We start from the raw sequence: 25,132 nt of genomic DNA on the forward strand, positions 1-25,132 counted from the left end.
GGTGGCTCAGACAGTAAGAATCTGCCTGCAGTTCAGGAGACCTAGGTTTGCTCCCTAGGTCAGGAAGATATCCTGGAGAAGGGAATAGCTACACTCTCTAGTATTTCCTGAAGAATGCCATGGACACAGAAGACTCGTGGGCTACAGTCCATGGGGTCACATAAGAGTTGGGCACAACTGAGTGACTAACACACTGTGGTAAAAGTATGTTTAGTTTTGTAGGAAACTCCATTTTCTCTTGCAAAGTGCCACTTTGCATTCTCATCAGCAATGCATGAGAATTTCTGTAGCTCCACCTCTGTGTCAGCATTTGGTATTGTTAGTGTTCCAGATTTTGGCCACTCTAATAGGTGTGTAGTGATTTTCACGTCTTTGTTGTCTGTTTTGTTCAACAAACACCTGGATCGGTATCTGATATGAAGTGCACAATAAACATTTGTTGAATTAAAGAATGGTTTATATAGTGCCTGTATACTCAGATGCCACCCAAGGAGAAAGTGAGAAGAAAGGGAAGAGAGAAAAAGCAGTGAGGAAATGAGTCAGTTGTCGTTGTTGGGACTTTGTAGATTTTTGGTACTTTGCTCATTGCCATGTAACCTTGTCATATATTTGGCAGTCTACATTTTTGGCAATTACTAAAATCTCTAGCAGAAGTTCACAAAATCCACACTGACAGCAACCAGGCATAGGTTTGCAGAAGAGATACAGACCCCAAGGCAGAGACTGGAAAATATTTTTCTGGTGAGAATTTTTGAAACATTCTTAATGCCACTTTTGGATTGAATAAGATTTACTGCAAGTTGAATAGATGATTTGGAACCTAACACAAAGGTCTTCTTCTGAAGAGAAAATCTGTGCTTTTTCTGCCTAGAATATTTTGTGGTTAGCTATTTTCAACTGCAGAATGTACCATTTAATAAAACAAGAATGCACCTGAGGATTTTAGAACAGTTTCCTCATTTAGATAAAAGTACTTTGAGAGGTAAATACAGTTTATAACATCAGCTTCTCCCCCGTTTTGGATAAGAAAGAAAGTCTGAATCTCCTATAGTTCATCCAAAGGCAGTGAGGAGCAGAAACGATGCCCAGAGGCACACCTGCACCTCTTCCTTCCAAGTCTGCACTCCTGCACAGAGTGGGTCAGGGAAAGGGAAAATACCTTCCCCAAACAGGACCCAAAGGTACTGCTTTGTTGTACAGCTTTTTCTGAAGATCACTGGAGGTGGGAATAAAGACAAAAACATCTGATATTTGACCCTTCTCAGTTTATTCACCTCTAGGGCTTTATGCTCTCAACAATTGCTTAAGTTATCTTCCTTTCGATGGTTATGGACCTTCCTTACTTAATATTCATTTTCTTGCACTTAACTTGGTAAAACTCCAAGCTTACCTTTCCCAGCCTAACCCTCAGTACATAAAGAGAAGCGTTTCATATTTAGGAAAAAAATACTTCCTCCCTCAATAAAATAAAAGTTTTCTACACTAGTATGTCTGTAAGTACTCAAAAACTTTTAATTTAAAACAGAGAGCAAATAAAATGACCTCTTTGTGCTTAATCATATGAATTTACCCTGCTATTAAACTAGTGAATCAGAGGAGCAAGGTTTATTGAGAATGAAAAGGTATTAGCTTCATACCTCAAAAATATGATCCCTATTATATCAATAACAAAGAAAAGATAGAAAAAATTGATAAAATCTGGGTGGTTATATAAAGAACTATATACATGCAAAAATTTGGAGAAGATTGCTATAAAATGTGGACAGTAGGATAAATTATCAAGGAGGAGAAGCATAAAATAAATAAATTGAAGAGATAAAATCTGAAAAAGCAAACAAGAATAAAGAGCAACTTGCAGAAGTCATAAAAGGAAATAGAAAACTATTATTTTAAAGTGCCAGGGTAGAATGTGTTTTGCGGTTTTAAAAGTCAGGATGTATGTAAATTTTGGTGGCAATTTTTGCAATGTCAGCGCCCCATAAAATTATTTTAACAGCTCCACAAGTTGTATAAGCTATCTTATAATAAAAATACAAATTAATGAGAAGTATAGACTATCATTTTCAGATCTATTGTATGGTGCCTACCTGTTAATTATTTTTTGGTTTACATTATATTAAAGATCTTATTATTCCTGGTATACAAATATATCTACTTGACTGTATGACTACAGTTACACAGATGAAGGCTGAAACCACAATTGGGCATTTTTTTTTTCAACTGCAACGTAATACTTTAGGTATCATTCAATTATTTCCAAAAAGTAACTTACTGCTTGTTCTAGAAACTAAACAGAGTGAGGTGACTCTTCAGTGGTCCAAATTTACTAAAATGTTATGTAGCCACATAGGATTTTTTCTAACATTCACACGTTAGAGACATCCTAATATATTAAAGGGGCTCCCTGGAGGCTCAATGGTAAAGAATCTTCCTGCCTATGCAGGAGACCCAGATTTGATCCCTGGGTTGGGAAGATCCCCTGGAGAAGGAAATGGCACCCAACTCCAGCGTTCTTGCCTGGAGAATCTCATGGACAAAGGAGCCTGGCAGGCTACAGTACATGGAATCTTAAAGAGACACGCTGCTGCAGCTGCTGCTGCTAAGTTGCTTCACTCGTGTCCGACTCTGTGTGACCCCATAGATGGCAGCCCACCAGACTCCCCTGTCCCTGGGATTCTCCAGGCAAGAACACTGGAGTGGGTTGCCATTTCCTTTTCCAATGCATGACTGAGCTACAAACACTTCACTTACCATATTAAAAATGATCACAATCAGTTTGGCACCTACACTTTCACAATATATAAGACAGCTTAGAAATATAAGATAGCTTTGCTTTATGAATTTAACTTGCAATGAAGGAAGTCAATATACAGGCATTTTTAAAAGAAAAGTTCTTGTACTGTTTTTTCCCTTTAAAAATTCAACACAAATCTTTAAGACTTTCACATGGTTTGGCTTTAATTTTACATAGTGATATTTATTGCCTATTCAGTGTATCCTTAATCTTCAATACTGTGATGATATGTTATCAAGATATATTGAATTGGAACAGAAACATCAAAACTTTTCAGTAATTTGGCAAATTGACTGAATTGTTTTGGATTAGTTCTGTGAGCTCCTGCAAGATTGCAAGTTGCTATGTCAGGCAATCCATTTTTCACCCACAGAACTAAATTTCACATAAATCCACTTTTCCCTGAATTTTAATGTGTCAGTAATTCAAACTCAGTTTTGAATATTTTCTGACCTTAGCTGGTATCAAATGGATGAAACAAAGAAGCTAAGCTCATTTTCATAAATAACACTTCTTTGGTGATTCCAAAGATGGTATAACTTACTCATCTTTTACCTTAATTGTTATCTATTGGTAAGTGGCAAATCTGATGTAACTGTGATGGAATGAACAAGAATTTAAATGATTAACACAGTTATAAGCCCCATCTACTAAGTACCAAGAAAGAAAGAAATGATAAATGAATAACCATTTTAATAACTTGTAAGAATTTGATGAAAGTCAATACTAATCCACCCTATAAACAGGTATTTTATTAAAAGAAAGATTTGTTAATCACCCTATAAACAAGCATTAAAAGGAAGATTTGTCTAATCACCCTATAAATAAGCATTTAAAAAGGAACAGATTCACTGTCAAATTACACTTTTGGAAGAAAATTGCCTTGATGGATGATTATGATTGAAGAACGTTGAGAGGAATCAAGTAAAGTCAACATTTAAAGGAATCAAGTAAGGTGAAATCCAGTAAGGAATGGAAAAAGAAATCTCCTTAAGTGGTTTTTAGTTGTTTCGAATAGAGGAAGGGCATGATATCAAAAGAGAGAAAATATAAATCTGATGAGTTAAGTTGCTATGGTGAAACAGATACTCCAGGCTTCACTGAGAAATTATCTGTGAAAAGTAAAAATTTTGCACTAATATCCTTAACCTGTGGCACGGGAAGTAATAATAAGTGAGGGAGGTTGGAGAAGCAAGGAATTTGAGATGAAATGTTCACTGTATAGACAATAGACAAAGGTCTTCTATTTAATGCAATAGTGCATTTTATTTATTTTACATCATCCAAACATTGATTTCCAGCTTTGCTTCTTAAATTACTGTTGATGCTTTAAATTAAAAACAGTGAAATTATAAAAGTCTTTTTCTTAATGATAATACGTACTGAAAGGAAATGAAGTTGAAAAGCAAAATGTATTTCAGTGTGGTTAGCATTTATATGCATAACCTGCTGAAAAATAAACTGAAATTTCACTTGTAATTGCAATCCTTTCTACAAAGGAAGATGTGCCTTTTGAAAGATATAACATATCTTTATGATGTGGTACTCATCTGAGAATTTAAATACCTGAGTGTCAGCCATTTTAAGGTTATTTAACTTTTCCAGTCTTTCATTTCCCTACTAGTAAACCAAGGGAGATAAAATTTTCACCTCTTGGAAACACTGTAAGGGTATAGACTTTTTTCCCTGACACAGTGTAACACAATAAGCTTTGAGAAATAATCTGAAAAATGTTCAAGCAGTTACTATTGATTATTATTTTTTCTTTATACTTCAAATGCATTTAAATTCTTTAATCAGTTGGAAATATGGTAGACTACTTTCATTCCCATTACAGATCTCAAATCCATTCCTTTTCCATTGTAGTTTTTCTTGTTTGCCAAGCCAATTGAATGTTCCCACTCTACTATTCAAAACCCAACACTGAAATACGCTCTTATGAAGGATATGCTTCTTGCAAAACTTTGAATGTATATGTAGGAACAGGACTCTGATTTATGGACGGCTCTTTAGCTTTACTTTAATTTTCCTTTTATTTTCATTGACAGTAAAATTTTCTGGAGAGTACAATCAAGATAAGTGTATCCATAGAAATAACATTAATAGAAGCTTGGTCATAAATGAGAACAGTCATAACACCAACGTCCCTTACCAAGGCATTCCACACAGAGACATAACAGCACAATAAATAAAGAATTTGCCGTTTGTCACGCAACAACTAAAACAGAATTGCAGTAAAAAACTGTAATTTTATAAATGTTTCTATACTAAAAATAAAAGCAAAAATATGAGATCATGCTCTAGAGACAAAAGCTAAGAGTGAAGAGTTATAGCAAAAAAACATTGCAAAAAATAAAAATGTTCAAGTATTGTTAGAAGAGAGGGGAAGATTTGAATGGAAGAGTTTCAGGATAAATCAGGTATATTTACTACCCTAAGAAGTATACCAACATAATTGTCTTTGTCCATGAATACTTTATGCTGTTAAAATACACACTGTTATCCATTTAAAGGACAAGATTCTATTTCCTTGGGACACCTCTCATATTACAAGGATGGAATAAAATTCATTGTTTACCTTGATTATAAGTAGATGATAATACGTTAGAAGTATTTTTAAGAACAGGCCAGTGTGATGCCCTGCAATAGTAGGAGCCTGGGAGTTAAAAACTGATTCTACTCCTATTTCTTTAAATCATTGTCTGTGAAAGATACTTCCCAGTCCTGAAATAAAATTTCACTTCATGTTTCAATTTTACTGTAAGAATTGAACTATTAGAACTAGCAGAGAGCAGTAAAAACAATAATAACAATAATAAAATAAACAGTTTACTGATGCTTACTTTAAAAAAAAAAAGGTAATGAAAAAAGATGGATCACTTAATGGAACTAAGAATTGAATAATGCTTTAGTGGGGTTATTCCTACAGGATAACAATTTCTTCCCCAACATAACTAATCTAAGCAGTGCGTTTATTCTTTGTGGTTGAATATTATATCAGATTTAAACAGTGGCTAGTTTCTACATGATTAGGAAAGACATGTTTGTCATGGGAGTAAAAAAATAAAATTTGTCTGTTAAATTACACATAAATATAAGGTACAAATGTATTTTTAAAATACAGATTAAAATAATCACACTTGCATTGTGTACATACGAAAATACAGTATTTAATATTCAATATACACAGACACATTTATGATAAATGCAACTATTTGGCAATGCCAGTTCTTTCAGGGTTTTTGCTGTCTCCTATTTCCATAAACCTGGAAACACAAATGCTCTGCCAACATTTCCTAGCTCTGGCGGACATCCTGAAGCAGTTTGTTAATCTCAGCCACTAGCTCACTGGCATCCATGAGTTCATGTTTGCCGTCATTGAGGTGGTTAAGCACATTGTCAAAATCATCCTCTTCGTAATTCTCAGGGATCTCCTCCATAGCCGGCAGCCATTTTGAAGAAGGCTGCACACTGGAGTGAGTCCCAAGTGGGGGCCCAGAGTTGTTGGTCGGGTTTTGAAAATGCGTACTGGCTGCCCAGGCCGCCACCCCCTGTGGGTAACCCACAGTCTTGGCTGGCAAAGGTCCCTTCCGGCGTTCCAGTGAGTTGGACCGGTCCATCTCACTGCACTCAGAATAGGTGTCCAGAGAAGGGGGCAAGAGGCGCTGGAACACGCTGCTCATTTCCGAGAGCAAAGAGGACGTGCTGGTGTCCCCAGAGTCCTCCTCACTTGGGGAGTCTTTCCCAAACGTGGAAAAGCTCTTCTTCTTCTCACTAGAGTCTACAGGCTGCACGTCATCCTCAAGACTCTGATGCGGATGCTGCTGCTGGGGCTGTGCTGGGAATTCCTCCCCGGGAATGAACATGTTGCTCCTATAATCCGAGGAGGGTGAGGGCAGCGGCGGCATCCAGCACTGGTCGGAGTGTCCCAGGACCCTGCACTCTTCCGTGCACAGCCTCATAGCTGTACTCAAGAAAAGCAACAGGGATTCAGTGTTAGGCGTCGTGTGACTCAAACATAATAGAAAAAAATCGTAATTTTATTTTATTTTTCAAATACACAATTTTAAACCATCATCATGATACTAACCTATTACTTTATACATTAGATGGACTATAATTATGACTTTAATATGACTGCTGGTTTTATGGACCTAGTGTATGTGTGTGAAAGTCTCTTAGTCGTGTCTGACCCTTTGTGACCCCATGGACTATACAGTCCATGGAATTCTCCAGGCCAGAATACTGGAGTGGGTAGCCTTTCCTTTCTCCAGGGGATCTTCCCAACCCAGGGGTTGAACCCAGGTCTCCTGGACCTGGTATATATACTTTTTCTTGTCCATCAAATAAGAAAGGAGGATTATGACTCATGTACTTCTCAGGAATATCATCTGCTTCTCAAGCAATAAGAAAATGGATGGATAACTTATGAATGAAAATGTCTGGAAGAGAGCTAAGGTGTGAGTGATGAAATATTTGCTGAACATAAACTCTATGAAAACCCAGAGGTGTATGGTGAAATCCATAACTTTAGAATGCTACCAGATAAGCCTTGAGTAACACCTTTGAGTACCTTCTATAATGTAGTCTATCTGACTTACTTTACTTTTAGTGGAGGCACTGAGACTATAATAAATGAATAAGTAATTATACTTATCAATCTCTCATAAAAATATACTGGATTATTTACTGACTTGTTACTTAAAACAGCAGTGCAAATTATCCTCAACTACCAGCCATCTGCAGTTACTCTGTTAAGAAGAAATCTTTTAGAGGTTTTAAATTCAAAAAGTTGGAAAAGTTATCAAAAGATGAAGAATATGAAAAAAAAAAAAAAAACACTGGTTAGTTCTTCCAGATGTTATGATGCCCCATTGGAATATGAGTGGCTACACTCAGAACATAATCAGTGATATGAGAAAACCAGGAAAATGAAGAAGGGAAAAATCTCTAAATTTGGCAAATATATTAACTACATAACCACCAAGAAATGTGAAGAAGTAAAATACACTCCACAAACCATCCACCTCTTTCAGTGATCGTTAGGTCCTTTCAATATCATGATTTCATTTTAGCTCAAATGACAGTATGCAGAAAATGCAAACTAATTATCTTAGATTTGAATTAAAACTGGATTGATATCAGCCATACTTATACATTCAGAGCTAATTCTGTAGATCTGGCTGCTGAAGAATGATTTATCTTCCAAATTATTGCTAAAAAGGATGACTCCTGAACAATGCCAAATCCCCTGTCAGAGAGAAGCAAGTTGTTGAGTGTGCTTTTTGCTGTATCCCCAGCACTAGGTAAAGTGTCTGAAGTGTCTGTATAGACTGGGCATTCGCTACATATTTTCTAATTATCAGGGAAATGCAAATCAAAACACACAATGAGAAATCACCTCCAATCTACCAGAATGACTATAATAAAACACAAACACTTAAAACCCAAAGGATAACAAGTGAGGCGAGTGTGGAGAATTGGAACGTTTGTACACTGGTGTTAGGAATGTAAGTGGTGCAGGTACTATGGAAAATAATATGGAGGTCACTCAAAAAATTAAGAGAGAACCACCATATGACCTAGCAATCCCATCTTTTGGATTTACCCATAAGAATTGAAATCAAGATCTCAAATAGATACAGCACTCCCCCTGTTTAGGAAAGCAGTACTCACAATAACCAAGATGTGAAAACAAACTAAACGTCTATCAACTGTTGAATGGATAAAGAAAGTGTAGCATATGCATACAATGGAATATTATTCAGCCTTAAACATGAAGGAAACTCTCTAAATTGTGACAACGTGGATGAACCTTGAGGACACTAAGCTTTGTGAAATAAGCTAGTTACAGGAAGACACATACTGCATGATTCCTTGTATTTGAGGCATCTAAAATGGTCCAATTCAGAGAATCCAGGAATGAAATGGTGGTTAACAAGCTTTAGGCAGACTGGGAAATTGCTAATTAACAAGCATAAATTTTAAGTTAAGAAAGATTAAGTTCAAGAGATCTGCTGTAAAACACTGTACCTACTGTTAACAATATCACACAGCTAAAGTTTGGTTAATAGAGTAGATTCCATATTAAGTGTTCTTATACAATAAAATCACTGCAGATGGTGACTGCAGCCATGAAATTAAAAGACGCTTACTCCTTGGAAGAAAAGTTATTACCAATCTAGATAGTATATTCAAAAGCAGAGACATTACTTTGCCGACTAAAGTCCATCTAGTCAAGGCTATGGTTTTTCCTGTGGTCATGTATGGATGTGAGAGTTGGACTGTGAAGAAGGCTGAGCGCCGAAGAATTGATGCTTTTGAACTGTGGTGTTGGAGAAGACTCTTGAGAGTTCCTTGGACTGCAAGGAGATCCACACAGTCCATTCTGAAGGAGATCAACCCTGGGATTTCTTTGGAAGGAACGATGCTAAAGCTGAAGCTCCAGTACTTTGGCCACCTCATGCAAAGAGTTGACTCATTGGAAAAGAGTCTGATGCTGGGAGGGATTGGGGGCAGGAGGAAAAGGGGATGACCAAGGATGAGATGGCTGGATGGCATCATGGACTCGATGGACGTGAGTCTGAGTGAACTCCGGGAGTTGGTGATGGACAGGGAGGCCTGGCGTGCTGCAATTCATGGGGTCGCAAAGAGTCAGAAACGACTGAGCGACTGAACTGAACTGAACTGATACAATAAAATTGGAGAAGGAAATGGCAACCCACTCCAGTATTCTTGCCTGGAGACTCCCAGGGACAGAGGAGCCTAGTGGGCTGCCGTCTATGGGGTCGCACAGAGTTGGACACAACTGAAGCGACTTAGCAGCAGCAGCATACAATAAAATAAAATTTTGGAAAAGACTTATGCACAAGAAAGTGAAGAGTAAATGTCGCCTTTCAGAAAAGGAGATGTAAAGGACTTTGTTCAAAGGTGTGGAAGTCCCTGCTCTTCATCATGTGCATCTCGGAGATAATTCTGTTCTTATACCTCATCCATTCTGGGTCTCAATTCTTAATAGAGAAGGAGTCAGCTGAAGAACAAAAATGAGAGTAAGAACCATGAGAAAAAATGTCTGATTGTTAGGAAGGCTAGAAATTCAAGGTACAGAAAATGATGGATAGTGTGAATGCCAATCCCATGGGAATCACAATGGGGTGAGAGAAAGAGCAATACTGAGAATCCTTGTGTTATTTTGCTGTGAAGAAAAGTGACATTTAAATCAGCAAGAATAAAAAATATTTAGATGTGCTGACTTCAAGCATTACTATTATTGGGGGATATTTACCAACTATTGTTGTTTATCATATACGGACAAATCAAAAGATGTTGAAAGTAACTGGAATACCTCCACAGCCATGAGGTTTTCTAAGCACCGAAATAACTATCAAATGGTAATTAATTTTTTCCTTAATTCCCTGAGTCTCTGAAAGTGGAAAGGAGATCTGTCTGTATTGTCTTACTCACATCCTTTTAGAAGGAAGAGTAACAGACCTAATGCATCTCTTCAGTTGTTTTCTGGCCCTTAATTCTGTGGGAAGGTCTTAATTGTTTGATCGAATTTGTTTTGTTTATGTTTAATGAGGGGGCAGAAAAAGAAAAATTACACAAGCTTCTAAGACTCCTGAGCATGATCAGCTTTCTAGAGAACTAAATGTAATGAAAATCACAATCAATACCATCTGAGTAATTAAAACAACAGTTTGTATAAAAAGTAAATTTGGTCATAGGAATTTTTAGGCAGGGAATGCTATCTTATAACTTCACAATAAATAAATTGGGCTTTAGTTATAAAATAATAAATTAATATAAACTTTTGAAACTAAAAAATATGAAAAATTAATGAATAAATATTAATGGGGATAATTTTTTTTTTCTGCTCAGTTGTGTCCGACTCTTTGCGACCCCATGGACTGTAGCCTACCAGTCTCCTCCATCCATGGGATTCTCCAGGCAAGAATACTGGAGTGGGTTGCCATTTCCTTCTCCAGGGGATCTTCCTGACTCAGAGATTGAACCCAGGTCTCCCGCATTAGAGGCAGATACTTTAACCTCTGAGCCACCAGGGAAGCCCAATGGGGATAAGGAAGGCTAAAATAATAGAGACGGAGGAACAGTGGCACAGAAGGGGCGTTTCTTAATTTCATTGATATTTTCAACCTTTACCCCAAGACTCAACTGTGCGAAATCATTCTCAGTGTACATACAGCTTAGTGTCACAGATGTTCTACACCATATCCAACGAATCAGGACTTGGCTAGTCGTGCAAGTGGCCAATCTTCCTTTGTTCCTTGAAAGCTCTTGTCCGGTGATTAAACTTTCTCTGAGGAGGGAAAGTCATGGGGAAACAGAAAACTCTGTTTTCCCACAGCAAGATGGTGAGTTTTCTCTCTGTACTAGACCTTATATTCAGGACAGGAAGCAGGCATTGATTATAAGAAGGTAAATATATGCCTAACTTCCATCAAGCCATTAGTCATTGAGTTATCAATCTATTAAGAGCCTGACATATGTAAAATGGTGTTACAGCTCCTCGCCCTCAAATGGTTTCCAGTACTAGAATAATCAAGTGTGACAAATGAGGTCATAGATGTCTAAAGTGTCAAACTATATGATGCTGAGACAATATATAAAAAAAAAAAAGAAAAAAGTAGGATGTCACTTACATGCAGAATCTAAAAGCTATAACTGGTGAATATAACAAAAAAGAAACAGGCTCACAGAGAATGAACTAATGGTTACCAGTGGAGAGAGGGAAGAGAGGAAGGGCAAGATAGGGATAAGGGATTAAGAGGTACAAACTATTAGCTATATTCTAAACTATTAGCCACTATTCTATATAACTATAAGTGAAATATAACTTTTAAAAATTGTGAATCACTGTATTATATACCTATAACATATAATATTGTATAGCAACCATACTTCAATAAAAATAAAATTTAAAAAAAAGAGTAGAGGTGGATGCTGAAGCAGTTAAAGAGAAACTTGAAACAAACTTTGAAAGATGAATAGAATTTAGATAGACAAAGTAAAGACAAGCTAATTTTTCAAGTAGAAACATGAACATTAGTGAAGGATTGCTGTGTTATGTAGAAATGACCCTGCCTTTTGCAAAAGATAAAAAAAATAATAAATTTAATAAGCTAAGACTGGATTTCACTGGCCTTGAAATGTCAAGACAAACAGCTGAATTAGGTGTTGCCGGAAAACAAAAGTCAGTTACTGTTTTTGAACTGCTGCTGCTAAGTCACTTCAGTCGTGTCCGACTCTGTGCAACCCCATAGATGGCAGCTCACCAGGCTCCCCCATCCCTGGGATTCTCCAGGCAAGAACACTGGAGTGGGTTGCCATTTCTGAAAAAGTTGTTCAAGCTGTATGAAAGAAAGGTTTGAAAAAGGAAGAAGCTATTGGAGAGTGAATATCACTTCATGTGCTGATACAGAAAAGCAACCAGAAGTAGGGTACCAGCCATGAGAATGGAGAGGACATAGAATTAAAAAGGAATGTTTGAATTAAATAATCTAGATGTTACAATGCTAAAAAAAAAAAAATGAGATGAGCTCAGTCAAGGAGTATCGCAAAGACATCCTGGCAGGAGATTTTGCAAGCATTTGTGTAGAGTTGTAATTCAAAGTTGAATGAGTAAGGAAGAAAGTATGTTGACAAACATGAGCCAACAGACAAAAATGCATGCTGACTTTACTGTTCAGAATGCAGAGTCCTCCTGTGGGAATTATTGGAATGAATTAATAGAATGAATGACCAGAAATGACCCTGTTGGCAGGCAAAGCAATATAACATAATCTATATTTGATCACAGTCTAATGCAGAAAAAAACAGTTGGAATAAGACACTGAAATCCTAAAAATATCCATGCTTAAAAAAAATTGTGCTGATTTCCGTTAATGGCATTCAGATGTGAACTTAACATGTTTTTCTACTTGGAATATTTCCTGGGAATACAAAGTTTACAAAGCAAAACTTAAACACACTAATGTGTTGAAAGAAACTGCAAATGTGAAGAATAAACCAGAATATGGGTAATGTATCATCAGAATGATGGTGATAATTAAGTATAGATATTTGATTATGCACATTTCTATACTAGCCAAGCATACAAAAAGCTTAAGATATTTTATGGATCATTAGTGACTTCCTGGTGCAATGTGCCTCTAGAATGCTGCTGCTACCGCTAAGTTGCTTCAGTCATGTCCGGCTCTGTGCAACCCCATAGATGGCAGCTCACCAGGCTCCCCCTCTAGAATAGTTTCTACAATACCCCACATAGAGACAAGAAGCTAATAAGGTAGAAGTGTATGTATTGTAATACAATCTATTAAAATACAGTTACATGGCCTAGCAAAAGAGCTCTCCCACCACACACCTAGATTAAGTATAATTTTGTGGAATTCCTTTTTAAAGACTTGTCTACATATTAACTGGTGTTATTAAATGGTAATATAAAAATGAGCCTCTAACTTTCAAAAGAAATGTGACTTAGGAGGAGTCTAAAGTCACTCACTAAATAAGGCTCTAGTATCTAGAGTTTATCAATATCCACCTATTATTTCCCCAATTATCCTTTATTCTTTAATTCAAGCATTAGATAACTCTCCTGCCATGAACATACCTGGCAGTGGTGACTTTGAAAATATAGGCTAGAATGAAAGAGGAGTTGTGAACTTTTTTAAAAAAAAAATTAGACCATGATTAGTTATTGAATTAGAGAATTTCTGAGTTAAAAAAGGACTTTAGGCATCATTTGGGCCCAGCAAGGTTATCCAAGCAGGGGTAGTTATACTTTTAACTATAGTGATAAATGAATTGTGTCAATGAGTCAACTTTCTACAATTGAAAAAATCACTTAGGAAATATTGGTATTATACCCATGATATGTTTCCATTTTATGAAATAATTTAAGTTGGGTAATTATATTATTGAAAATTAGGGATCAATATTCAAAATTTGAGTTCCATCAGTATTATAGAATCATAGAAATTCAGCCAACTTTTTCATTGCATGGATAAGAATAACAAAACTGTTTCTCTATGAGCAAATTGTCTGAGGCCATATATATTCCACTAGTTTTTTCAAGAATTTCTCTTTAAATTGGTCTAGAGAATTTATGAATTTAACAAAAACAAACAAATAACCCCCACCATGAGTGATTGTGTATCAGCTTTCAGTGAACATTGATTGTAGCCCTTAATGCCACTAGAAGTCCTCCCCATACATCATCTTGTCAGAAATGCAGTATCTATTACAGTAATAGCATAATTAAATAAGCAGCATTCCATTGGTTCTCAGACAGGTAGTAAGACTTTAGAAAGGCAAAACAAATACGCCTCTCAAGGTATTAAAAACAACAACAACAGCAAACTTACTTTATATTATTCTTGATAGATTTGTGTTTATGAGTAGAGGCATGGGTTCAAATCTCACCTCTAAAATATACAAATTGCTTGATTTTGTATACTTTTTTTTTTAAACCTTTATAAGCTTCTGTTTTCAAATCTTAAAAAAAAAAAAAAAAAAGAACACTACTGTGACTAGCATCACCACTAATTGCTATGCCAGGGTGCTGGGAGAGGGAGTGCAGGTCCTGAACTCATGAGCCCAGAGGAAGCACTGGGGCATCACTGGTAACTGTGACTGTGACTGCCTGGATTAATACTCCTGCAGCTGCTGCCACCATTACGACTACAGTTTACGAGAGCTAGCATTTCTATTTACTGATTTCCACTGAGTTTCGGTGGCTCTCTGAAGCTCCCTCAGGTCTATTTCCTAAACTATCTTATTTATCTGTATTTAGGAAACAGTTGTTCATGGACTCATACAGGTAATACAGTTTTGTTCTCCTTTTCTTTCATTTATCACTTCATTTATTCATTTATCAAGTGGCAGTTATTTGATCAACATTCAGTGGAATTTAGAAATATAAGTAGCCAAAGAAATAGGTTCTGAAGGGTTGATCTAATATTATAGTCTTTAGTAACAGGGTTGCTACGGTGAGGCAGTCAGTATTTACTCAGCTGGATCTGAGAGTTTCTACTGTAGGATTAGAGAGGAGGGACTCTAAGGAAAACGTGGCTCACAACTTAATAGGGTCTCCTCCATCTAGCTGTGTACGTATAAATTCCCCTCTTGGACTCTTGCCCCTCCTTCATTACAGTGGAGACATAAAATGAAAGGTGGCAAAAAATATTCCATGCTTGCCACCTACAAAGATGCATTCTTTTGCCTATTTTTAGTGATTGAAGTATACCATTCCCTAGAGTATTTTCATCTCTGATTATGTGAGTTGGTTCCCATCACAGGAAATGTGTCCTCCAAATTATAGTCCTGCTTACCACTAGGCACCAAAACAGGCTGTCTGAATAAAAAACAGCCACCCAGTAATTTGACGGAATTGCTCGAGTGCCCTATGGCAGTCGTGGATGAGGGAGAAAGAGGAGGGAAGTGGTGTGGTTTTTTATCCTCCTCTCCCCACTCCTTCCTTCTTGTCCTCTTAAGCTTTCCTGTTTATTCCCTTTCTCTACCAACTGCTTACTATGAATTTTAATTAAACAATATAAAATTGTTTCAATTTATGTTCATTACTGATAGTGTGCATATAGCTACTTTAGTACAAAGAAAAAATAAAAGCATGGGAGAAACCACTCACTCCCACTGGGGCAGTAGACCTGAAAATAAGGATTTATCTATCACCACACTCTTACCTGCTGGAATTCTTCCATCTGTAAGAAACAGATCACTGAATCCTTCACCCAGCAGCCTGTCTATTGGAGAATCTCGCCCCAGATCATAATCACTGTCTCCTGCTTCACTGTCACCACGGCCACTGTCTTTCAAGCTAAATTTGTCCATGTCTTGAAGGGCATATCTAGAAAGAGAAGTCAGGGAAAGTATAGATTTTACTCTTCAGCATTAGGTTATTGGAGATATAATAGGTAACAGGAGGGTCATTCATACCTATAGCTCCTGGAATATTTGTTTCCTCTAAAACTTGGCCTTGGCTGATACTGTCCCTGGTGAAGCATTGAAAGAAGCTGGGAGACCTGCTGGAAACCAAACAGACTGTATTGATTCCTGGACACAAATCCCCCAATACTCAAAAGCTTTAAGCAAGCAACTACAGTTACTACTCACTACTTCATCCTAATTAATTGAACAAATTATCTTCATTTCAAAGACCCACACATGCTAGACTCTGATAGACCATGCAACCAAGCCACCAAACAGAAATGAAATAAGTCCCAGAGAGATTTAGATGTTATCATACAGCTGACATTTTCTTTTTGAAAGGGGATTCCTTTATTTAAGCAATGACTGATTATCTTTATTTTATTGTTCAGGTTAAAGTGATCAGTTATAAAAATACATGGGAAATGCTGTAAAAATACATGGGAAATGCTGTAAAACACATGTAGTCAAAATAATGTCAGAAAAATTTCAAAAGTTGAACAAATACACATGCACTGGGATGGGATTCTGGAAGCCTCCATTTTTAAATTTTTCTTAGAGACCATAACTATGAGAATTAGAGCAAGCCCCTTTGTTTCTGGCTTGAAGTATCATAGTCTGAGGATAAGGGGACTCTAATTAGATAGTCCTTTGCTAGCTTCACATTTACTTTTCGACATTACACATAGCACATGCAAGCAGATTCTTTATGAAAAACTTAAGACCAGCATGCTGAGGTGTGTATATTTGCTTTATCTATATAAGGTAACGTGCGTCCTATTTAATTTCCATTTTGTTAGTACTGTTACTTAGTAATGGACACATTTAAAAACTAAGGCATAGACAATCTTCTGACCACTAACAACTGAGTGTGTCAGTTAATAGGTGCAGGGTGTGATCTTACCTCAACAGCAGGGGTGGCATGGGTGAGTTCTAATGAGAAATTCTCTGGCACGTGGTTTGATGAGATGGTCACCAAACTGTTGAGGGACTGGTGACTGTTGTGACTCTGCCGGCTGCCCATTTGCCCTCTTTCTAAGGTGGGAGATGAAGACGGAGATGACCTGTGATGAGATCTGATGGGCAGGGTGCCGTTAACGGTAGGCACCAATGTGATGTCCCCTTTGTGGATCTGCCTGGAGGGTCTTTTGGGGTGATGCTGGTATGTCGATTCTGCTACCCTGCAGTTGTAGGATCTAGTGTCTTTTTTTTCTCGGTTACACCTGGTTGCAAACAGCACCATAATAACCAACAACACTGCACAAATTGCTCCTAAGGAAATGATTATAATCATGGAGACATCCAAGGGTGCCTGGCTTACTGAGGTCATTGCTGTACTTGTCACCGACTCTGCATATTCAAAGATCACACACTTCAGAAGGACTTTGGTATGCAGCTGAGGATTGCCTTTGTCCTGGATGACAACTGAGAGCTCCCATTCTGTGTAGGGAACAGATTCCATGCTTACGTTGGTATGGACGTCACATGATCGTGGATCAATTACAAAGATATTCTCCTCATTACCTGCTACTATGGAGCAGCTGAGTTCTGCATTCACACCAGAGTCTCTGTCAATTGCCCTAATTCTTGTGACATGAAAGCCGCTTTCAGCCCCTTTGGGGATGGAGATTTCTGCCGTGTTATTGCGCAGTGCAGGCCCTATAACCACAGGGACATTGTCATTTTCATCAATGATGGTGAGCACAACTGTGGTATTGCTTACAAGTTGCTTTGGACTTCCACCATCTCTTGCTTCGACCACAAAAGTGATCTGACTCACCTCCTCATGGTCAAAGATTCTGAGGGCGTAGATGGCTCCATTAGATGGGTCAACGGTTACATATGTAGTTATGGAACTTCCCAGGATAAAACTCTCCAAAATGGTGTATGTCACTTGCCCATTTTCTCCAAGATCAGGATCTGTGGCTGTAACGGTGGTGATATATGCCCCGGGTGAGTTATTCTCTGAGATTGCAAATTCATATCGACTTCTCTGGAAGTGGGGTGGATTGTCATTTATATCATTGATTTGAACAGTAAAATGTTTTACTGTAGAGAGACTGGGTGTCCCCTTGTCCTCAGCGATTACAGTCAAACTGTATTCAGATCTCTTTTCTCTATCCAGCGTGGCATTCGTCAAGATTAAATAATTGTTTTCATAAGTCTTCTGAAGTTTAAAGTGACCATGTCCATGAAGCTTACAAACTATTTCTCCATTCAGCCCAGAATCCTTGTCCTGAACCCTGACCAAGGCAACGAATGTGTCAATAGGATCCCCTTCAAAAATATAAGAAATTTCTTCTTTTCCAGGGGACATGAGGTTTATGCTAATTTCAGGTTTATTGTCATTAACATCCACAACCTTAATTATAATTTTGCAATGTGCTGGGATTGAATTTGGACCCAAATCTTGAGCCTGAACATCAATCTCATAGGATTTGGTGATTTCATAATCCACCTGCTTGAAAAGAGTCAAATGTCCTCTTTCTGAATCAATCTTAAAAGTCTCTATAATTTTGGGAGACACATGACTGCTGAAGGAATAGACAATTTTCCCATTAGCGCCCTCATCTGGATCAGTGGCATTCAGATCAAGGAGCAAAGTGCCAACAGGGGAGTTTTCTAAGAGTTGTATTATATAAGACTGCTGCTCAAAAGCAGGGCTGTTGTCATTAGAGTCTGAAATACTGATTTTTAGTATGGATGAGCCAGACCTCTGAGGCACCCCCATGTCGGAGGCGGTGAGCTGAAGCTCATAGCTTGACTTCAGTTCCCGATCCAGCTCTCTGACCACTATGAGTTCTGCATACTTCGCTCCATCAGTCCTGCTTCGAACCTCGATATTAAAAAAATCATTGGCAGAGAGAGAGTACGTGTGGAGGGAATTTTCCCCAACATCTGGATCAAATGCACTGTCTAGAGGGATACGGGTCCCCACGGCCGCGCTTTCTGAAATCTCAATAGGTATGAGAGATCTTGAAAACTGGGGCGAATTGTCATTAATATCCAGCACTTCAACTTCAATATGGAAAAGCTGCAGATGCTCAGTGGGCAGAGTGATCACATCAAACTCAATGGAACAGTTCAAGTTTTTCTGGCATAGTTGCTCGCGGTCAATTTTTGATCCTATGCTGATTTCCCCGTTATCCTCGTTGACCACGAGTAGAGGATAATTTCCCCGTTGCATGGCTCGGAAGCGAACAGTAGAAGGATTAGGTAGCTTAACTAACACATCAGCCACATCCTCTGATAGTCTTGCAATTACCGATCCAACCCTCTGCTCCTCATAAATCCTGTATTTCAAATTCTTGCCCAGCACATCCAAGTTGAAAGACACCACCAAGAGTGCAAAAACAAACGTAAAGTGCATTTTAGCATTCATTTGGTACATCGGTCAGTTTATGAGATTCCGCTCACAGAGCAAGTTAAAACAGAAAACCAATCCCCTCAACTTCCTTTGGCAACTTAAAGCTAAGCTATATTTGGTACCGGAAACTTGAAAGCGTCTCTTAATAACACAGCACAGCAATTAACAGCTCTCAAACTTTTGCTTTATACACACCGTGTCACGCCTTCCAGATATTACCGGCATGGAGTCCAGCCCTTGCATTTGTTTGGCCGTTCGTCCTCTTGGCAGGCAAAGAAGAGTGTCACCTCCGCGTTTTCCCCCTTGTGTAGTCGGAATCCATCTATTGCAGGGTGCCGGCAGAGTCCGCAATGGATCTTTCCCGAGTGATTCTCTCTCCCTTTCTCTGCTCGGCTGCAGACTAAACGCCCGTGATTGCTGACTCCAGTCTAAAATCTGTACAACTTCACTTCAACTCAGACAAAGCTCTCTGGCCCGGCGTGTGTTGAATCGCTTCCAGCCAATCAGCGTCCTTCCAAATCAAAAGCTGATGGAGTCCCCAAAGCGAGGGCTGGGCAGACTGGAGAGGAGGGTGGGAGAAGGAGAGAGACGGGGAGGGCTGGGGGGCGGGGGCTGGGGGCGCGGGAGAGAGCGAGCCTGGGAGAGCAGGGCCGGTGGGGGCTGGGGGAGCAGGATGCGGGAGGCTCCGTGACTGCTCCTGCCTTCCTCCACCCCTCTCCCTTCCTCCTCGGCATCTACTGCATTCACTTTCTCTGAGCGTGCCACGACAAAGGAGAGACAAATTACAGAAGAAAAACTTTAAATCAACTTCTGGTCGCCTTTATTTATTTGGTATTTTAAATTGCCCTGGTTTTCTTAATTGCCCTTTCTTCTTCCGCAAACATGTAATCATCTTGCTTTTCATAGTCCTTAAGTACTGGTTTAACTTAAAATACCTCTGAGTGCATTTTTTTGGTGGAGGAATTTAATAAAATTTGAAAACTTGCTTCTAATTAGGCTTGTTTGCCCGCCTCCTTCCCCTCCCCCTCTGTAAATACTTGGGTCTTTCTCCTTTTGTGAGCACAAGCAGATTTTCTTGTGCTCTGTTTTAAAGAACAGAACTAGTAAAGAGGTTTCATTTTCTGTTTTTCTTTCATCTTTATTCTTTGAAGATAAGAAAAAGGCTATTTTCCACTCTTGATTTCTCTTAATTAGCAAGATTTAAAGGAACACCTTAAGATTCGAAACTAATTAACAATATAGTTCTACCTTATAACACTTTTTGCCTGGAGTTTGGCCAAAATTGGCTATGATATTTCTTTGCCCTGTACTTCAAAAAATCCTATTTACCTTTGGTAAAAGACATTTCATGGTTTAGCATGTCAATTTCTATGGAAAAAATACTAGACTATCTATACATGGTGAATCTTCACAATGAATACTGGGGGGACACGGACTCAGAAATTTACAAGTCAAATTTTTAAAATATATGTATTATTTATGAAAACACTTTTTAGGATTTGTATTTTAAAAACCCAAAGCTTGTTTACATTGAAAAATAAGATGCCTGAGCTGAAAATTGCATTTTGTGTGCATCAAAATGCTAAGGAAATATCATGGGAGTCTTGTGCTCTATCCAGGTCACAGAAACTGATATGGTATTCTTATTTGAAAATATGATTATTTATGATGTTCTTTCTGCTCTGCAATTCCTTTTAAGTTTATCATCATGGCTGTATTCTTAATGCTTTTTTTCATACCTCTTGCATTATTCCTCAGCTGTCTTCATCCACTTGCATATTTGCTGTTTCACATAATCTCACTGTCACTTTTTTCCCATTTATTTTCTCCCACTCTCTCTTTTGCCCCCTAGAAACATATAAAAAAAGTAATTTTCTGATTTTTCCACTTTGCTTACTCTCAGCAGAGCTCAGCTACAGTAACTAAGAAGATTCTTTCCAAAAAAGAAAGCAGAGGAGTCTCAGCGTGAATTCTCCTTCTTTTTAGGCATTCAAAAGCATTTTATAAGCCATTGTCTTTTTCTCCCCCCTCCAGAAACCAGTGCTGTGTGGCAAATTGTGCAGAATAGAAATGCCTATAATGAATGTATTTAGTACTGGGTCACGCTGATGAACATTCTGCCCCCATGAATAATACTGTTTTACAAGTTTGTAGCCCTTTCAAATTGCTGATCCCAAACCCTATAGCAAAACTAGGAAACCTACCACAACCAACTGGGACTTTAGAAACCCATAGCCATCTGTCCTAGATCTCTAACAATCTGAGCCAATAGTTATATCAATTCAGGCTTTAGTGAACCCCTTTGCAGACACCAAAAGAGCAAAGAAAAGAATTAGTGACTATTCAAAGTTGGGGTGAAAATTCAAAGGTAATCTAATTCTATTAGTTCTAGGAGAGTTTTCTTTTTGGATTTGGTAAGTCTACTTCCCAATACCCCAAGAGCAATGATTTTGATTATCTTAATGTAAAAGACATTTTTCCTATGCTTGAAAAGTAAAAATATCTTAAAAATCTTTCACTTATTTCTGACAGTGAGCTTGAACAGAATTAACTGTTGTGAAAAAAAGCTTCAGAAGTAACTTACTGAAATATTTGAAATTGATTAGAAATTAATATAAACTCATAAGAAATGCGTTTCCATGAGTAAATCATTAAAGAACGTTGAATCCTTTCATGCAGGAGGGCTTTTTTCTCTTGTTGTATCATCCTTACCAAATACTGCTTCATTTTCAGCTGGATAGTCTCTCCCTGAGAAATTATATATATACCTACATGATAGTATTTTGCTTTTGATTTCTCCTTAGTGTATATTACTCTGTTTTTTCAAACTTGTTTTCAAAAAGTACAAAATAGAAACTAAATCTTTCCTTCGAACTTTTGATGAGTTCCAGCAATTCAAAATGTCCTTATTTGGTAGCCCTGAATAGAAAATCCAAAAAAAAAAGAAGTCTGTCCCTCATATCCCTTGCTGTTTATGAAAGGGTTTGTGTCAGGGGAAGAAAACTGATAAACTTCTGTTAGTTGTTATCTAACGATGATTGGATTTAATTTTCTTCTTGAATTTTACAAAGTCATGAAAAAGTGATAGACCCTGAAACAACTTCTTAGATATCCTAGTGATGAAGCAGTGCTGGAATGTTCCTTAGTGTCCAAACTCGTGTGACATGGAGGCCTTTGTTGACAAGAAAGAAGAGGGCTTCTTCTCTTGAGGACTGTGGCACTCTAAGTGATGATAGCCACTCCAGTTCCTGGAGGAGAAGCTCAGCTACTTCCATCCTCTTGTGCATATTTTATTCACAAGTATCCTTTTACCTCATCAGCCTAAGTCGGCCGAAAATTGCTAGACCTAGAGAAAAGACACCAGCTGGCATAGGGTATATATCCAGTCACTTCTACCATGTCACTTCTTGTGATAACTTTGGCTCTTCTGTCCATGGGATTCTCCAAATAAGAATACTGGAGTGGATAGCCATTTCCTCCTCTAAATCTTCCTGACCCAGAGATCAAACCAGGGTCTCCTGCATTGCAGGAAGATTCTTTATTGTCTGAGCCACCAGGGAAGCCCAGCAAAAACAAAGCTTTATAATTCTGAATCTTTAATGGTTTCTTTCCTACTGAAGGTACTTCCCTTGTGGCTCAGTGGGTAAAGAGTCTGCCTGCAGTGCGGGAGAGCCATGTTCAACCCCTGGCTTGGGAAGATCCCAAGAGAAGGAAATGGCAAACCACTCTAGTATTCTTGCCTGGAGAATTCCATGGACAGAGGAGTCTGGTGGGCTACAGTCCATGGGGTCACAAAGAGTCAGACACGACTGAGTGACTAACACTTTCACTTTTCTTTTTTCCAGAGGAAGGGTAAGACTCAATTGTAAAGCTCATGTATGTCTCCATTACATCAACGATAGTGACTTTTTTGGTCCTGAAATACAAACTTATAGTCACTAAAATTATATCTTACAAATAGATGTTAATTTTGTTTAAATGTTTTAATTTGTATTACTATGGGATCTCACAATATTTTTGCAAATTGGCATACCATGATAACCTTTCTCATGCCATTCGTTGTGAAATGCCTTGTAGGAGGAACCTATATTCTTGCTTGTAACAAATCTAATAGTTACTCTACAATATATCTTGGGAATGAGGTAAGGGCAAAAGCTTTACCAGCCAGAAGTTGTTAAAGTTAAGAAATCTCAATACTCTGGAACTATTTAAAATGAAAAGCTTGACTTTTTATATGAGCCCAACTCATGTACCAATGCAGGTACCATCAGGTGATAATTGTATAATCTTAAACAGTTTATCTTCTCCCAATCTGGCTAATCCTGTGGGACTAATCATTGTTTGCTATAAAGAATTCTTATAAGAATTTTAAAAACTGTATAGAAGAAACATACAGCAGAGAGAGTAAACACTAAACAAAGGTTAGTTTCCTTTTCTTAGCCTCTGTGTGTCTGTTTTCTTCCTAATATCCATTGGAGGGGTGGAGGAAGGAGTGTGAATTATAACCACAGTTCTTCTTGCTTTTCAAGCTTTTGGTTTAGATAATTATATGATTTTATGCTGGAAAGATGAACCTCTCCCCGTTTTTGATTTATGAAGGCCACTTGTGAGCCATAGTTGACAAAGCTAATAATAATGATCCATGAAGGTCTTGAAAACTTGGTGGTTCACTGAAGAAAATTCCATAAGATCCATAAACCTATTTAAGTATACCTAGACCCTAAAACATAGAAATGTATTTAATACTGCAATACAGGTAAAAGAAGTTCATGTTGTTCTCCCTGTATTCATTTTCTAACCTATTCAAGAATATACAATATAATATCACTAAACAGTATGACCTCTTTATTAGAACATAGTTATGAACATAAGATCTAGGACTGAGACATGAGAATGGATCCTAAATTATCCTGAGACTTGTAGAATAGAAATAGATTTTATAAGAATTCTGATCAAAACAATGGGATAAATTCCCATACGAGGACCACACACCTGCAGGCAGAGCTGTGCAGGTGCCAGGAGGCAGCATCAGTGGAAGGCCTGGAAGAAATGGAGTTCATGAAATGCAGTGACAGGTGCTAGGCCAGTTTTATCTGAGTGGGCAATCACTATTTGGGATGTCCTGCCAATGGTAGAGTGCCAAGTTACAGCAGATGACTTAAGGGCTGGCAGCAGGCAACCAACTGAGTCTAGAATACCAGGCACACACGTAAGCTTTTCATTTTAGGACTTCAGGTCTTCTAAGCAGACAGGTTATGAAATCAGTTATTAACATGGAGAGAACAAGATGGGTACAGGGACCTAAGATCCAGTATTCTGGAAATGGTCATTTATCAGGAGCCTAGTCAAGATTTGAGAAACTTAAACTATATGGCAGCAGAGTTGGTTTTAGGATTAATTATCAGGACTATCAGAGAGGCTCTTAAATTTCTTTCTCATCAGGATAATATCCTGAGGCAGAAACTAAGCCTACACACTGCATTCCAAAAGTTACTGCTGAGAAGATTCAAGGAACTCTGGGGGACCTCAAGTCCTTCTGTGAGTTGAGTCTGAGTTCTCAGATTACAGCACCACTATACAGTGTAAGGTCCAGAGAGCAGCAGCCTGGCATTATCTGGAAGCTTGTTAGAAATGCAGAATTTCAGACAGTACCCCAGACCTACTCAAACAGATTCTGCATTTTAATAAGATCCTAGGCTGATTCCTATGCACATTAAAGATTGAGACACAATGCTACAAAGAGTAATCTATTGTCTGGAGTGGTTGAAACCCTAACATAATGGTACTCACATCCTATGTGCTGTGAGATTTTGCTCCTCCAGGGAGTTTAGACAATTGGGACAATTGGCATATGGTGAAGATTACCACAGAAGGACCGAGACTTAGATTCCATTAATTCCCAAATGTAAGCAGAAGTGATATAAAAAAAAAACTTCTCTATTTAGCTAAATTCATAGAAAGAAAAAGGAATTGAGCTTCCCTCTGGATTTAGTGGTTTATTATATCAG

The 25,132-nt window shown here is 38.0% G+C and overlaps 1 protein-coding gene across 2 annotated transcripts; it reads right to left on the reverse strand.

The window, feature by feature from the left end:
* PCDH18 (protocadherin 18) lies at positions 4,803-19,575 on the reverse strand. 2 transcript variants are annotated; one of them, XM_005691246.3, is made up of 4 exons: positions 16,662-19,575; positions 15,767-15,852; positions 15,514-15,677; positions 4,803-6,758 (listed from the first exon to the last, which is right to left on the reverse strand). In XM_005691246.3, the coding sequence occupies exons 1-4, from the start codon at positions 19,146-19,148 to the stop codon at positions 6,091-6,093; spliced, it is 3,405 nt and encodes a 1,134-aa protein (XP_005691303.1). In that variant the 5' UTR covers positions 19,149-19,575; the 3' UTR covers positions 4,803-6,090. The 2 variants fall into 2 exon arrangements, with proteins under 2 accessions (XP_005691303.1, XP_005691302.1); XM_005691245.3 differs by having other exon boundaries at positions 15,767-15,855.

The sequence above is a fragment of the Capra hircus genome, chromosome 17 (assembly GCF_001704415.2).
Source record: "Capra hircus breed San Clemente chromosome 17, ASM170441v1, whole genome shotgun sequence".
Taxonomy (NCBI): Eukaryota; Metazoa; Chordata; class Mammalia; order Artiodactyla; family Bovidae; genus Capra; species Capra hircus.